The sequence below is a fragment of the Phytophthora infestans genome, genomic scaffold, assembly GCF_000142945.1.
Source record: "Phytophthora infestans T30-4 supercont1.7 genomic scaffold, whole genome shotgun sequence".
Taxonomy (NCBI): Eukaryota; Oomycota; class Peronosporomycetes; order Peronosporales; family Peronosporaceae; genus Phytophthora; species Phytophthora infestans.
The window spans coordinates 1,231,550-1,248,333 of NW_003303752.1; the positions used below are offsets into that span (position 1 = coordinate 1,231,550).

A 16,784-nucleotide genomic window follows, 5' to 3' on the forward strand; every position below is an offset into this window, starting at 1 on the left:
TACAGACAAAAGCGGGATCGGCTCCGTCAACTTCGGCCAGAGTGCACACTCAGATGCAGCAAAGCTCAAGGTGGAAATCGACACTGAGATCGAGCATGCAGCGCCGCTAAAAGCAGAAGGTCTATATCGGTCTAGGTACACAAATTTACGATAGTGTATGTGTCTTGTTGTAACATTTGATAGCTTTATTATATGTTCTACAGCAGGTCTTGCTTACTTGGAGAATATCTTGCGAAGGCACTCGTGCAGCGCCAACCCCTTCAACCAACGATCGCAACCAACTTGTTTGTCAAATCAATGTCCAAGCACGACGCCATGCTACAAATTTTAGAGACAAACCAACAGCAAGTAGCGGTACGTATTGAGAGTGCAGCTGTGGTGAATGCGGCTTCACGCACCATTCCAAGCAAACCAAAATGACATTGTAGGCAATACAATAATGCCCAGTCAAATACATGCTCAGCACACTGAATCACAACGTTGTCATCTTTTATTAGAGTTTTCATAAGATCGTCCAATGCTACATACTAACTTCATTCGGGAACAAGATTTCCACCGATGTGCATCCAGACTTCCAGCTCTACATTTACTGTCGTATCACTTAGATCCACCAGCCAGTTGTGCAAAACAATACTTCCGGATAATATGCAGGCCACGTTTGATGGCGAATGGTGTCTGAGTGGCAATTTGAAAAGTCTAAGCCGTACGTCTTAGCACCCTCAACAATAATCCGCATTTTGATGTTCAAATAGTTGTAGCGGGCTTCGTCGCGCGGTATGCCGTAGTAGATCTTAAATGGTGTCTTCGCGTGCAGCAGCAGCGTATAACCAGCGTCTCCCAGATAATAGCAGCCGACTGGGATAGCATCGTGACATATTTTGCCGAACTTAGAGTTGTTGAACACGGCCATATCATTTTGAGATCCACTCCTAATAGAAAAACACATGATCCGACCACAACCAGTTAGCTACCGAAAATACCTCACCCACAGATATGTTAATTAAATTAACCTGCATGTTATTAATAAGCGCTGGAAATCCTTTCCTGCAGTTCCAACCCTCATAATCTGCAAAATAGGAAACAGCGATCCATCGATCGCACCGACCACGTTGGGTACACGGCATACTCGCTCAAAGTCCAGCAAAAACCACGTTCCATTTCTGGAGAGTGTGTGGCAAGCGATCGGTGGGTTCTAGGTAGCAGCTGTTCAGTATGGTAACAGCCGATGCAGTACGAATCGCACCCGTAATATTAGTTAGCTTACCTGTACAGTACGATCAGCTACAATAGAGCTTACCTGATCTTCATGGGCAATTGCCTGGGTCTTGCCTGTCCCGAAAATACTACCGGCTACTTCATATGACCCCTTATGTGTGAGATTAAACAACGTAACGCCGACGCGCGTCTCAATGTCGAACACAGCGTTGCTCCCCAAAGGCGAGTTGATGTCCGTCCATTTGGACTCGACACGACCAACGGTCATCTTGGAGGTGGTGAATGTGCACCGTAAATAGAGCCGGTACCAGCCTCAAAACTGTGTATTTCCACGCACAGAATCCAACGGGCATGCACGTGTAGACCAAACAGCCATAAATGGGTCTCTGTAGCAAAGTCCATCGTGTGAAGCAGCTACGGCTGCAGCGACAGCCACGTATTCTTTGTCGATGTCCCCCGCCATCATTTTGTGCTGCGAAACACGTACCTACGAGATGTATTATAATAGCAGAGAACCTTGCAACTAAGCAGATGTCGACGAGATGGGCTGAGTGGACATTACTACAATTGAGCCGTCAGCACATAATAGACGTGCATGCATATATATTTGTAGCTGTATAGTTTCCACCGTTTTTCAAAGTGAAGAAGTATGTTCGTAGAATAGCGCCTAGGCACTCAAAACGAATAAAGCGCTCACTGGGCGCTATATTTTATTAGTATGCCTGGGCGCTCTGTGCGGGGTAAGACGGTAGCTACTAAAGTAGTTCAGTAATAATTCGGTATTAACCCCTTGAACGCGAACGTTTTCCAGTGCACCCATTTACCGAAACCCTTTCGACGTTAACGTGTATGTCGGGGAAGGGTTTTAATAGTTAGACTGGTATAAAATTAATCCTGTAGGATAGTTAAACGCATTGAACCCCAACACCTAGGATGGTGAAAATTTGATATCGTGTATCCTACAAGAATATTTGACTTTGAAATACACGATACCAAGATATCGTGTCCAGGAACGTACAAAAACTGCTCACAGCCCAGCGCACTTTTCTCCTAAATATAGACTTTAAGTTCAGGTAAAAAGGAGATACAGATTTCATACTTTTATCAAGACATTTAAGACCGCAAAATCATCTGCTTATGGTGTCGCAGCGTCGTTGTGACGTCTCTTTGACGGCCTACTGGTGTCATCATCCCCGCTGTCACCACTCGCAGACTTTGCCTCTTCGACACTATCGGCTGCTGGCCTGCGCGCGCGGATCTTTCGCTTTCTCTGTGACGGCGGCAACAGGCTGCCGTTACACCAATGCTTGTGCCAAATCTCGAAGCACGAAACGGACTCACCGTTGTTTACATGCCTGACCTTGTTGCACAGGTACACACGCGACGCCAGTGGCTGCTTTGAGCTTGTGTGTAGCTTGCAGGTGCTACAGTAGAATGTAGTCTCGCCCCCTCGCGACTCGTCGGAGCCCTTAAGCACCGAGCATACTTTGCATGCTCGTTGACGTCGCTTTCGACCTTTCCCGTTGTTTCCATCCCTCCACTCATCCACCTGCACCGGTACGTGGGTTCGCTGCAATGGCGGAGCGCGTGACTTCTTCGGGGTACGCTCCACCGCGCGAAGAGCATCCCAATCCGTATCCTGCAACTGCGTCAGCTCCATATGTAGTTGCTTCAGGAACTTGACATGGCTGAGCTTGGGTTTTTCATCAATAGCACGCCGTCGATTGTACACAATAAAAGCATTGACTGTTGCCAGGTCGATGAAGCCCAGAAAAAGCGACTTGTAGTATTTCTTATACTTTAGAGCCAATTGAAGAGAGTACCTGATACAACATGAATTATACAGGGTTAGCATCAACACTATCTTGTACATACAGCAGAAATGTACTCACCTTTGGAGGCGAAGTTGATCGTGTACATCAACTCCGCCCATGAAAGTTTGGTAATGTTTCAGCACTCTTGGACATGCCACCTCGACTTGCTCGCCAGACTTCGCTCGTCGAACTACGCGATCTTACTCAGTACTTCCACCCGCACACAGCAAATGCACAGGACAGTTGTCCCACCAACACACTGCTTTCATACTCGGCACTAATGTTGACTCGGCAACAGCGTAGGTACCGCGATGTACATCAGCAGGCCGCTTCTTCTTCTTCACGATAATCTCTTTGCAAAACCCACGCCGGTTGGTCATCACTGTGCCTATACTGTAGAACCCCATTGCTAGGAGCTGCATGGAGAGTGTCGGTGACGTGTAAAATCGGTCGGTGACCACTAGACGTTTTTCGATGGTCCCTCTTGCTCCAAAAACTTGCCTCAGGTTGCGAAAAACGGCAGCTGGTCCACTGTTGGCGTCCTTCGAAGAGGATGACCTGTCCGTTTGCCGCTTACCACAGTAGACTTCAAACCTGTATCATACACATTTGCATTGTTACATACTTGTATCCTACAGCTTAAGAGAACTTTACAACCAAAAAAAAAGGAGCGTGCCGTGAGGCACGCTCTCAACTCACCTGAGACAGTATGCTGACGTAGAGCAGCACAACATGAAGAGCTTGGTCCCCCATTTATGGGGCTTGTCCTTCATGTAGACTCTCATCCGGTTGAACGTTGATCTTGAAGGCAACATTGCCTCATCAAATGCCATCACTGGAGGCGGTATGTAACCCGCTTTGAACTGTTGTTGGAGCGCGTCGATCACAGGACGCAGCTTCCAGGCACGATCTGTTGCGGCGCGGGGGTCGTTGCTGCTGCTGAGGTGGAGATTTCGAGAGATGTGCATGAACCGATCCCGCGACATAAAAATCCCGAAGCGTCCACGAGGAATTCCTCCTTCGTCTGTCGTCTTCCAGTGATTCTCCAGCTTTTCCTTGTTGGGAGCAATTGTTCGAGCAAATAGAAGCCCAACAAATACGCACAGCTCTCGAGCAGTGATAGGTGGCGTAGAGAGTAATGCAGCCTTAATCGCATCGCGCGTGCTCTTCTTGAATCCAGGAATCTTCTTCTCTCTTTGTTCCTGCTTCGTATACTGTCCTTCAACCCGTTCGTCGATCTTTTCATCAAAGTATTCGTTGCTTGCCTCCGCGATGTCTTCCCACAAGCGAGGCTGCATGAAGTAAAATAGCACCCCAGAAACCGTCGTGGCCGCTTCTAGACTTCTCGGTGTAGGTCCGTAGTGTTCTCGGAACAACTGCGGGTAATCCTCTTGCATATTCGCCGTGCGAGGCTCATAAGGCTGGTCGAGATATGGAAATGGACTGTATGATACAGGATTAGACCATCCTTTGCTTGCCATATCCTTCAGGATATCAGCGCTAATCGTGCCGCTTGTAATACTAGCCATACCACCAACCGCAGTTAAAAGATCGTCGTCAAACAATGCTTCCGCTGGATCTTCATCATCTTCTTCCAGCTCGTCTTCGTCTCCGCCTTCAGTTTCATCTCCGAGTGCACTGTCAGCGCCGTCAGAACACCCGTCATCGTTTTCAGCATCGGACACCATGGCTTGGTACTCCTCAGGATCGTCTGCGTCTACAGTAATGTTGATATCTGCTACAGCACAAGTATACAATCTACGATCAGTATCCTGTATCACAAACGTGTACATACGATCTAAAACGCACCATCACAAAACGCAGCAATCCTTGCCGACCGGCGAGGACCCGTAATCACTTCTTGTCGTCCGGTCTCATCAACCTCGTCAAACGCCGGGTCCAGATTGTGTTGAATCTCGGGATCATCTTCCGAGCTTGGCTCATCGTCAGACTGGAGGCTATAAGTCATACGAGCTGACACGTCGGGGTACTCGACTCGTGGGGTTGGAGAGAGATGAGGCGATGTGCAGCGCAACGTCGGTGAAGGCTGGCTGCCATCACTATCACTGCGCGAGACGCCATTAACTTCATCTACAACACAGCAGCAATATACATGTTAGATCGCACGCTAAAAGGTATAATACAGGTAAACACAGCATCATACCATTGACTGGCGTTGTTTTTTTGGCAACAACATCATTCGTGTCTCTGCTGTCTTCATTTTGCTGATCACCACCTTCTGTATTGCTCTCCTCGCGTAACGTAACTGCTGTAAGTACCACGTTTGTATTATACATCATTAGCCGGCAGAATATCGTGTATATTCAAGACCAAGCATCACAATACCGCTAGACGTGGCATCGACGTCTTCCTGAGGCTCAACGCATTCAGCAGTCGTAGCAGAGGCTGCTTCTGGTAGTGTAGGCTGCTGTGCTTCTTTGGCAGCTTTCTCTGTTTCAATATAACACGTTAGACTGTCATTATGCGATGCAAAATAATTCAAGGTCTTACCAAGATCAATGCGGTCTAAGTAGCGCATTAATTCCTCTTCTCTGACGAAAACATCGACGCCACGGGTGTCCTTCTTGATCTTACCAGGCTTCAAGTATGTGAAGTCAGCAGAGAGGCCAGCCGGCCTCTTCGAAGACCAGCCTTCCTTCTTCAGCTCAGCCCAGCGGGCGCGAAAACCTGACATCTCTTGGACTCGGCGCAAATTCTTTAATGAGTGAAATGAGTGGCGTGTGAGCTATTGACTGTAAGAATTTGTCATACGTAGTCCACACCACACTAAAACCTAATTTTTAGAAAATGGAAAGACGCACTTCGAGCGGGAAAAGATTTGGTGAGACAACCCGGCACCCCGTCCCCTATTTCATTTAAAGTTTGTACAAACGTCAAGTCAAAATTCCTTATCGTGTATGGTCCAGGATAAGCTTTTTCTGATATCGTGTCTAATACAGGCCGTCGCGTTCAAGGGGTTAAAAAGTACCAATTTCGAAACTACAGGCTGTAGTTTCGAAATTGGTAAAAATTTCAAACCCATTTGAGCATGAGCTCTCACTCCACCGCTCTGCGCGTCGTGTCGCTCCTTCCCTCGGCCACCGAAAACGTCTGCGCGCTGCTCTCTGCCTGCCGCAGTCATGCGCCCACCTCGGTGCGCTCTGACCTTATCCCGGAGCTCGTGGGTCGCTCGCACGAGTGTGATTTTCCACGCGATGCCTTAGATCTCCCCGTGCTCACAGCTCCTCGAACGGCCTTCACGACCTCCGCTGATACGCACAACCAAGTACGGGAGGCGCTAACCAGTGCCGCGTCACTTTACTACCTAGACGCCGACAAGCTGACCGCGCTGCAGCCCGACGTGATCCTCACACAGAGCACGTGCAAGGTCTGCTCCATCGACCTGGCAAGTGTCCAAGATACAGTCGGTGACGCCGCCCATAAGACGACACTGACGGACCAACTAGTGCAATCCTATTGTGCATCAAGTGAGTCAACAGCAAACCACTTGACTAAGATTGTCACATGCAACCCCACGAGTCTGGTGGACGCTGTGGTGACGCAATTTAAACAGCTGGGAGACGCTCTAGGTGTGTCTGTAGTTGGTGAATTGATGGCCCAAGAGCATTCGAACAAACTAAAGCAGCTTAAATACCAGGCTGATGCTTTTGTGAGCCATGGAGACAAGCCAGAGGTGCTGATGGTCGAGTGGCTGGACCCACTGTTCTTAGGTACGAAAGGTTGGATGAGAGAGATCGTGGAAGCTGCAGGTGGACACGTAGTGGACACTCTGGATGGAGGACAACACGTTGATGTCGTTGTAGTGGCGTTATGTGGACTCTCACTCGATCAGACAGAGCAAGAGTTGCTGGCAGGACGAGTTGGGGACTGGTGGAGGACACTGCTGAACCAATCTGATACTGTACCTAAAGTATACATTGTGGACGGTACGTCCATGTTCACACGTCCTACGAGACGTCTCCTTGACGCGCTAGAGTGGTTGGTGCACACCTTGCACGAACCTGAAAGCAATTGGCTGAAGAGCTCGACGTTCCCATACAAACTTTTTGATACCTCGTTAGTAACAAGCGATTCTAAAATAAAAGAGAAGAAATCAGCAGAAATGCTGGAGATTGAGGAGCTACATCGTGCTGCATGTGCGAATAAGCTGGCCATGTATACGGATCCCTCAACCGGTAACTCAGTTATGACGTCGTATATGTTGACGGAGCGCCAGGTTTGCTGTGGGAATAGCTGTCGCCACTGTCCTTATGGTCACGCTAACGTCAAGGACCCAACTCGTAGGACGAACACGCTCGCTGGGACTGTTCTCCTGCAGCCACGTCGCCGCTCTCGTGGCTTCGCTAAAGACTCCCCAGGTGGTCAAATATTGTGGCCAGAAGGGTCTAATGTATCTGGGGGAATGCATGAACTCGTGGTGGTTTTCTGGAGTGGTGGCAAGGACTCGTTCCTAGCGTTGAGTGCGCTGTATGAGTCTTACGCTGCTAAGCACAAGCCCACGCCTCGGGTGGTACTCCTTACGACGATCGACCCGAAGACAAATGTGGTGCCTATCCAGAATAACAGACGATTGCAGCTCAAGCTGAAGCGCTGGAGCTACCGCTGTGTCTCGTAGCGGTGGGACTTGGTGACGAATACACGTCTGCTCTTCGCAGTGCTTTGATTAATATCCCTGAGCAATTAAGAAGTTCCAAGAAGAAGAGCACACATAATGAGGCGGTCATTATTGTTTCCTCCCTTGTGTTCGGCGATCTTCATTTGGAATATATTCGAACTTGGCGCGAGGAAACTTTTGGGAAGGAATACAAATTACTTTTCCCAGTCTGGAAGAAAAAATACGAGGCAGAATTGCTACCAGCGCTGGAACGGCTTTGTGCCAAAACAGGAGCGAAGATTTTCTTCTCGAATATCGACGAGGAGCGTCTCACTGGTACACCGTGGCAAGTGGACCAAGTGTACGACTGGAAATTGATCCAGGAGTGGAACAAGACCACAACAGACGGTGAAGAGGTTGATCTCATGGGAGAGACCGGTGAGTTCCATACTTACGTCAAATTCCCAGGGATGGAGTAAAGAGGCGAAGAATGATGGTAAAGTTTCATATCTTGCCTACTGGATAATATCCAGGGGATACATGTATCTTAGTAAGATTCGCTTAGTACTGTTGTACTTCGAAGTACTTAATTAAGAACAGGACAGGTGTTTGCTACACAACTTTGTGGTCTACCACATAGATGTACCATTTTGATTATTCGACGCTGCGAACGTTTCGATTACTCGACGCCTTTGAATACGTCATACATGGACTCCATGATGGAGGTAACGAGTGTGTCAGTTCCGTACATGTGGGTACCACACCTGCTCATTTTCAAACTTACCAGCTCAAGTACCAACGCCTGTGCAATACCCAGGCCAGTGAAAAGTCAAAGCGTACACCATGGAAACGACCGATCTGGTTCACAAAGACGAGGAACCGTATCAGCGCGTGGAGACCCCACGTGCCACCGCTGTGGACGTTCATGACCCAGTCAAGCAATCAAGTACTAAAGACAAAGGTACCGCCAGTGAATCTGGGAGCTCCAAGTCCAATCTGCGCGATGAGGTGGTCCACGACGGCCCCAGTTCCTTCAAGATCTCACATCTGTATCGGTACGCTACGACGTTCGACAAGGTGTCGCTAACAATTGGTATCATCACGACCGGAGCGAACGGCGCATTGTTCCCTCTCATGGCTATTGTATTCGGTAATGCTCTCTCGGGGTTTGCTACTACTCCCGTTGATTTGGATGCAATTAATCGTGCAGCTCTCAACTACCTGTACATCGCCATCTTCATGTTCATCACGGATTACGTCTCGTACGTGGCGTTCTACTACAGTGCTGAGCGCCAGATGAAAGCACTTCGAGGTGAGGCGCTCAAACACATGCTCTACATGGACATCAGCTGGTATGATGCCAATGATGCACTCAAATTGTCGAGTCGATTGACTGGTGACACTGTGAGGATCAAGGATGGGATGGGCCATAAGCTGGGAGACGTATTTCGCTACACGATTCAGTTCATCGTGGGCCTTATCATCGGCTTTACCCGTGGGTGGGATATCACGCTCGTGATGGCCAGTGTGACGCCTCTCATGGCCATTTCGCTCAGTTGGCTGATCAAGACGTTCACAGTCATGGCCGAATTCGCTCAAAAAGTGTACGCTGAAGCTGGCTCGGTGGCGGAGGAGACTCTGGGCTCCATTCGTACAGTGGCGTCGCTGAACGGCGAGCAGAAAGCAATTCAGAAGTTCGAGAAGAAAATTCTCGAGGCGGAAAAGCAGAATATCAAGCTGAACAACGTGTCGTCGATAGTTTATTCGCTGTTCTTAGCGAGTGTTTGGGTCATGTACTCAGCAGGTTTGTGGTACGGCGGCTGGAAGGCTTCGCAAGGTAACGCAACGCCTGGGGATGTGTTTGCTGCGTTCTTCGGAGTCATGATGGGCACAACGTCGCTGGGCCAGATCTCACCGAATATTTCCGCTGTGTCTAAGGCCGCTGGTGCAGCTGAGGAGCTGTTTGCTATCTTGGATACACCCAGCGCCATTGATGCCGAGAAGGAAGACGAAGGGGTCATTCCGGGAAGCTGTGAAGGCAAAATTGAGGCGGTGAATGTCAACTTTACGTACCCGAGTCGTCCTGACGCCCAGATCCTGCGGGACTACAATGTGACTATCGAACCGGGTCAAACGGTGGCATTTGCTGGTGCTAGTGGGGGTGGGAAGAGTACGTTGATTGCGTTGATTGAGAGATTCTACGACCCCACCAGTGGCACGATTTACCTTGATGGTCGAGATGTCAAGACGCTTAATGTCAAGTGGCTACGTTCACAGATCGGTATGGTCTCTCAGGAGCCGGTGCTGTTCGCGACGTCCATCTTCGAGAACATCGCTATGGGTGGCGACAACGTGACTCGTGAAGAAGCCATAGAAGCGTGCAAGCTGTCCAACGCACACAACTTCATCATGTCGTTACCGAAGAATTACGATACGCTGGTTGGAGAGAAGGGTGTGTCACTTTCTGGCGGTCAGAAGCAACGTGTAGCCATCGCTCGTGCTATCGTACGTAAGCCGAACATCTTGGTGTTAGATGAGGCTACCAGTGCGCTGGATAACGAGAGTGAGAAGATCGTTCAGGCGGCATTGAACAATCTGATGGCCACGACGAGCATGACGACGCTAGTGATCGCGCACCGATTAAGTACGATTCGTAGCGCTGACAAAATCGTCGTGCTAGACGAGGGTCACATCGTGGAGAACGGCACTCACGACGAACTATTGCAGATCGAGCACGGTATCTACCAGAACATGTACCGTATCCAGGAGTTGCGCTCACTGGAAGAAGAACAGGAAGCCGAGAGACGAGAGGCTGCGACCGAACTAGAAAACCCGAAGATATCTCGTACTTTAAGTGGCATATCAGCTAAGATGGACATCTCGGTAAGCGCTGTGGAGAAAAACTCGCTGATGAAGAAGCCGTTTAACTTCGCCGACTTGTTGAAACTTAACAAACTGGAGCTCAAATATTTCATTCTCGGACTCGTCGGTACCTGTGTTGGGGGCATAGCACAGCCAGCATCCGCGTTGCTGATCACGGGTATGATCACCGCCATGACCGAGCAATACGGGCAATACCAGAGCTCTGGCGACAGGTCTCACTTGAGCAAGATGTATGACGACGTGCAGCTGTACGGCATCTTGTATCTCGTGGGTGCTGTAGTGATCGCCGTCTTCACGCACTTGCAGTTTTACTGCTTCACCTACATGCAAGAGAAGATCACAACGCGGCTACGAACAGATAACTTTACGGGTTTGTGTCGTCAAAATGTGGGCTTCTTCGATGAGAAGGAGAACGCCACGGGTGCCTTGACCGCTGATCTCGCCACGAACGCCACGAAGGTGTCCATGTTGTCTGGCGAGTCCCAGTCGTCCTTTTTTCAGGGTGTTTTCACTTTGATCGCTGCGTTAGTGATCTCGTTTGGGTTCGGCAGTTGGCTGCTCTCGCTTATCATGCTCGGGCTCATTCCGCTGCTTTTGTTCGGAGAATTTGCGCGCATGAAAGAGATGGAAGGCGCTGGGCTCATCTCTGACGATCTCGCTATCCCAGGAGCACACGCGTCCGAAGTTTTGAGCAATATTCGTACTGTAGCCGCGTTGGGGATCGAGAGAAGGTCCGCAGACTTGTTCGATGAGCTACTGAAGGAACCACTTCGTAAGGGCCGCAAGGAAGCACAAGTGAACGGATTATCGCTTGGTTTTAGCTCGTTTATTATGATGGCGACAAACGCGCTGATCTTCTGGTTCGGTGGCAAGAAAGTGGACGATGGGACGGTTGGATTTGAGGAGATGATGCGGACGCTGATGGCAATTACGATGTCGGTTCAGACCGTGAGTATGGCGTCCAAGTTCATGAGTGACGCACCCAAGGCGTTCAAGGCTGGGTCGACTATCTTTGCAATTCGAGACCGTGTCGCGCCAATCGACTCATCCAGTTCAGATGGCCTGCGTCTACCAACTATTGAAGGGCGTCTGGAGTTCAAGGACATTTCCTTTAGATACCCGACACGTCCGGAGATCAACGTGCTCAAGCACTACAACCTCACTATTGAAGCAGGTCAGACTGTGGCGTTCTGTGGACCCAGTGGCGGCGGCAAGAGTACTATAATTTCGCTCATCGAGCGCTTCTACGACCCTGTGGTGGGTGAAGTTCTATTGGACGGCCATAATATTAAGGATCTGAACCTGGGTTGGCTACGTAGTCAGATTGGACTGGTGGGGCAGGAGCCCACGCTCTTCATTGGAACCATCGCTGAGAACATCTCGTACGGCTTCGCAGAGCAGCCGAGTCAGCAACAGATCGAAGAAGCTGCCAAGATGGCCAACGCGCACGACTTCATCACGCAGTTCCCGGACGGCTACGACACTCAGGTGGGAATGAAGGGGGAGCAGTTGTCGGGAGGGCAGAAGCAGCGTATCGCCATTGCTCGAGCCATTCTCAAGAACCCGAACGTCTTACTGCTGGATGAAGCCACGAGTGCGCTGGATTCGGAGAGCGAGAAGGTGGTACAGGAAGCGCTGGACAAGGTGGTGGCGCTGAAGCGACGGACAACTATCGTCATTGCTCATCGGTTGTCGACGATTCGCCGCGCTGACAAGATTTGTGTCGTGAGCGGTGGCAAGATCGCGGAGAACGGAACGCATCAGGAGTTGTTGCAACTGAATGGGATCTACACCAACTTGGTCGAGTCTGCGTCAGGATAGTTGGGAGTTGGTGAAAACATGAACATCGATTTGATTTTCCACTGTCGTCATCTCCACTTCTGCTCTTCTTAAGTCCGTTCTTAAAATGCACATTGGGATTTTGCATTCATAGAGGCTCTTGCACTTGCACTTGCTTTGACGAAGCAAGCTCGATTTTAATAATTGAGCCTCTGGAATGATGCGACTGTGTCGATCGCTTGCAAAATACGAAACATTTTGCTGCGTGTCTTCGAAGTTTAATTTTTTTAAATGCAAAAAATACCGTCAAACCATGCATGCGCTTGCTTTGATTTTTTTATGAGATTCCTGATCTTTGAATGAGTGATATTGTAAAATATGATAATATCTCCATATCTTAGAAACAAAATACTATTTGCTCTATTTTTACTGCTTGGGGCGTCGTTTTGGAGCGTAAAAATAATAGAACACGGTATACATATATTTAATGTAGCTTTGCTCTGAAAAAACATCAAAGCCCGCCGCAGCGTAGCGGGGGTGGTCAGCCCTCTCTACACCAACCAACCATATCCTAGCGTCCGTGGAGCGGGCGCCCAGAGCGATAGTCGCTCCGCTTCTAGCCTTCTAACCTGTCTGTCCGTCTGTCAATCAGTCCGTCGTTTTCCTTTCGTGCTGCTTTTTCCTACCTTTTCTTATGACTACACTCGGCCTTTCTAATGCAATTAATTTCCATCTTACCGACCACGCCTATCATTCTATCTCAACCTAGATATGCCAAGTTTACAAATATACCCAGCAGCGTCACAAAGTTCACTCGCACCCGGATTGGTCGATATTTTCCGACCTGCGACACTGAATTGGATCTGTTGCACGATCATTTGGACGTGAGGTAAACATTTCTACCGAGCACGAAACGCACCGAATGGTTGCAAATACCTAAGCGGCTGTCTTGGCAAATTTTTATTTACATTTAGCTACGAAAATCTGTCCTATGTGCATCAAATCGGGCACGCTAACAACCGCGTTTTGTAAAGGCTTTCCAAAATTATTTTGCTTCACCTGGCACTCTCCATTTCCCAAAACCAGTACCATATGTGAGTACAAATCCCGAAATCAGTACCTTTCCCAAAACCAGTACCAGTACCAAAACAAAAATAAAGTGGACCACTTTATTTTTGTTTTGTGCCGGCGTGCCATTGCAGTGAACAGCACTATTTGTACCAGTTCCACTGGAACATCTAGCCAACGGGCCTGAGCATCGTGTGGGTGGACACTGATCGCCTATAATCGCACTGCACAAGTCAGCCATGACGGTAATACGTCGTCTCTCTACAGTGTGCTGACGGATGTGGTGGGAAGGTCGTCCTGTACCAGAATGATGTCGCTCCATACAGCGCCTGTACTCGCAACTACTTCGCTGAGAGCATGAATATGTGGGTCCAGCTATTTGACTCGAACGACGCGTTTTTGAACTATGTCAAGAGTGACAACTACGGAGACAATTTCGAGAGCCTGCAGGTAGTCTTATCTTGCTATGCCATTGCCACTGTGGACTGAAGCTTCCAAAACAAAGACTTTACTACAGACAGCGACGGTGAAATCCGCCACCCTCTGAAAGCCATCCTCCATAGTAGTTCTTTTTTTGTTTTCGCGACAGGAAAATCCGTCGCACATTTTTATTGGTAGATAAAACGAACTAATTAGCAAAAAGCAAAGTTGAAAACCTCAACGTCTAGTGGCTGGCAGGCCGCTGTACTGTTGGGCGGTAGCTGGCAAACCAGGGCCGACGTTGTCTCGACAACAACATCAAGTCCTTCTTTTGAAACATGTGCGTCGAAGTTATCGAGTATAAGCACTGATAGTGCCTCGATCTCGAGCTTGAGCAGCTCTCGTACATATATCGCCCACACTTTGGCATCCATAAAACTGCTCTCCTGCACTGAGTATACATGACCAACCGGATGTGTTAGTAGCTCCACGACTATCACACTATCTAATAAAGCAATTATATAAAATCAGCAAAATCAAAAGATATTACCGTGCTGCAAACCTGACATAGTCTCATAAACGCACTTAGACCCTTCTCACCGCTTTCCTTACCAACAAGATACGTTTGAAGCCATCGCGTTTGCTGCTCTTTGAAATATTGAATCAGTAAATCTGTACAAATACTAAGCAACAAGCGGTTTTAGGTCACAATGTAGAAAGTAAATTAATAAGAAGGCGGTTTACCCATTCTTCTCGTCGCACATCCTTCATAAAGGTTACCAAATCGTGAGAGAAGTGTATGAACGGCGCTGCACTCTGGCCCTTCAAGGTTTTGCTGGTTTGGGCACCCGCAAAGTCTTGGATGTTCTCTTTATCGTCTAGCCAGTCGCGAAGAGTCGTGCGAGGGATATTTAGTCTCTTTGATGCGGCTTGGCAGCTTCCTAACGACTCAGCAGTCGCGATTGCTTCGCGCTTGGTTAGAATTGTATAGGAGCGCTGAGGCGCCCTTTCCAGAGTGATAGAAATTCTAACTATATGTGATATGCTACCCGTAGGAACCAGTCGATTCAATTTACTCTATCATTGGCTAAAATAAAAACTTGTTCAAATCTTTTATTTTTGAACTTCAAGTGTTCGTGGCGGATTTGTATGGTATGGCGGATTTCACCGTCGTTGTCTGTAATCTCACTTTGGTGAACGTGTCGTTAGCAATTTACAGATTCCTGTCAAAATAGAGCTGACAATAGTACTTTTGTTTGATTTTCAGCGATATATAGTCAAATGGTCTGATAGAATTTAATTTAGTGGAGAGGTGGACGCATTCGATGGGATATAAACGTTGTGTCTTGTATGTAGGTTACGTTAGATTTTATTACTCCGAGGTACTAATTAATTAAGAAATTTACTGGCATGCGACTTGAGTTTCCTGTGGCTTGAGATGTAGAAGGTTCTTCTGCAGGTAATTTTGCCGCAGTGCTCACTTGACGACCGGAAATGATATCACGTAAATTCGGGAGGGATACCGCATGCGGTATCAATTGTGAGTTAGCTAAAGCTGTAATCTTGCATAAAATACGTTGCCAGCCGCCCTGTTTGGAACCGTTGTCCCAAGGTTAGTTCAGATGTACCATGAAGGCTTGTCATATCGAGCAGAGTCATAGTAGATGCCTAACGAATTTGTTAAGGTCGTAAAATTTACAAATGCTTGGGCGAGAAAAGGCGGATACGGCTATAAGGAGGAATAGTTTATCGACTATCCTTAATAAAATCGCTTTAATTTTTTATATCAGGGAGCAGTTTATTTCTAAATCCTTAATCCAAAAATCATTTTACTCCAAAAATCGTCTTACTCCAAAAATTGATTTACTCCAAATTGCGTCTTACAAAAAAGGATATGATTCCAAAACGCGTCTTAATCTAAAAATTGTCTATACTGACATAAACCACCAAAGTCAAATACAGCATCAAGAATTGTTGGCAGAAGTATTGTATAAAAACAAAACAAAAAGAATATGTTTATTCTCTCGGATGAATTAAGTATATAAAGCCAACTACGGAAGCGAAAGTCGATATATTCCACATTCTGGGCACAAAGGCGTAAAGCCATTGTTTCTCAAGTAGTCGTTACTGCAAACTTTATGAAATAAATGGCCGCAAGGGCTAATATAGAGAGGGGGCTGCACATTTTGCCAACATATATGGCAAATACTCGCCACAAATCCGGTGTTCACAATTCATTCCATTTGTAGGACGAGCGTCAGGATTGTTAAGGTTTGTGTAGCTGACAGGACATTCATCACTTATATCGTTTTTTTTCAGTAGCTTCGAGAGTCCCAGCCTTCTCAGCTTCCCCATCGTTAGTACGTAAATTTCCATTATTAAGCCTCCACTGTCGAAGTTTTTCTTGATACCGCGCGTTTCGCGCTTTTCGTTTCTCTTTTTTTTCTTTGTTTCCGGATCACAATTGTTCTTCCGCACACGTTTTTGGAGGTTTGATCGACTGGAGCATGCGTGTCCGCACACGTGACAGCGAAAGTCAGGAGACGCGGAAGCCCCAGTTGCGTCCATTGTACTTACAAAGCTCCAAAATAGTCTGAAAGAAACATGTTACTTGTATTTATAGAATCCTTAGCGCTACAAAAATAAAGTGGTCCACTTTATTTTTGTGTGGGTACTGGTACTGGTTTTGGGAAGGTACTGATTACGGGATTTGAGCTCACATATGGTACTGGTTTTGGGAAAAGCTCCTCTCCACTGTCACCTTGCAATGAAGGCGCGGCTGCACAGTCATTGCGCTATCCACTTCCGTGCACCACACACGATGAATGCATGTGCGCACGGTACGTAGCCTTCTTGGTCACTTTTATTGCATGTAAAGTATGTATTTGTTTGTAAAGTTGAGAACAGTATTATTAAAGCGAACAACATATTAACTTTTTAATATTTTGTCTAATAATAAGAACCAGCCTTAGATTATCGTGCTATTGGCT

At 47.7% G+C, this 16,784-nt stretch overlaps 2 protein-coding genes across 2 annotated transcripts; both read left to right on the forward strand.

Moving 5' to 3' along the window:
• Positions 1-6,078: 6,078 nt before the first annotated feature.
• On the forward strand, positions 6,079-7,681 carry PITG_05210 (ATP-binding Cassette (ABC) Superfamily; the record flags this gene model as incomplete). The annotated part of the gene is made up of 4 exons (XM_002998847.1): positions 6,079-6,457; positions 6,530-7,517; positions 7,588-7,596; positions 7,639-7,681. The coding sequence occupies 4 exons, from the start codon at positions 6,079-6,081 to the stop codon at positions 7,679-7,681; spliced, it is 1,419 nt and encodes a 472-aa protein (XP_002998893.1).
• An 806-nt stretch (positions 7,682-8,487) lies between these two features.
• On the forward strand, positions 8,488-12,348 carry PITG_05211 (ATP-binding Cassette (ABC) Superfamily; the record flags this gene model as incomplete). Its single annotated transcript, XM_002998848.1, has 1 exon — positions 8,488-12,348. One exon carries the CDS (start codon positions 8,488-8,490, stop codon positions 12,346-12,348), a length of 3,861 nt encoding a protein of 1,286 aa, XP_002998894.1.
• Between the last annotated feature and the right edge of the window lie 4,436 nt (positions 12,349-16,784).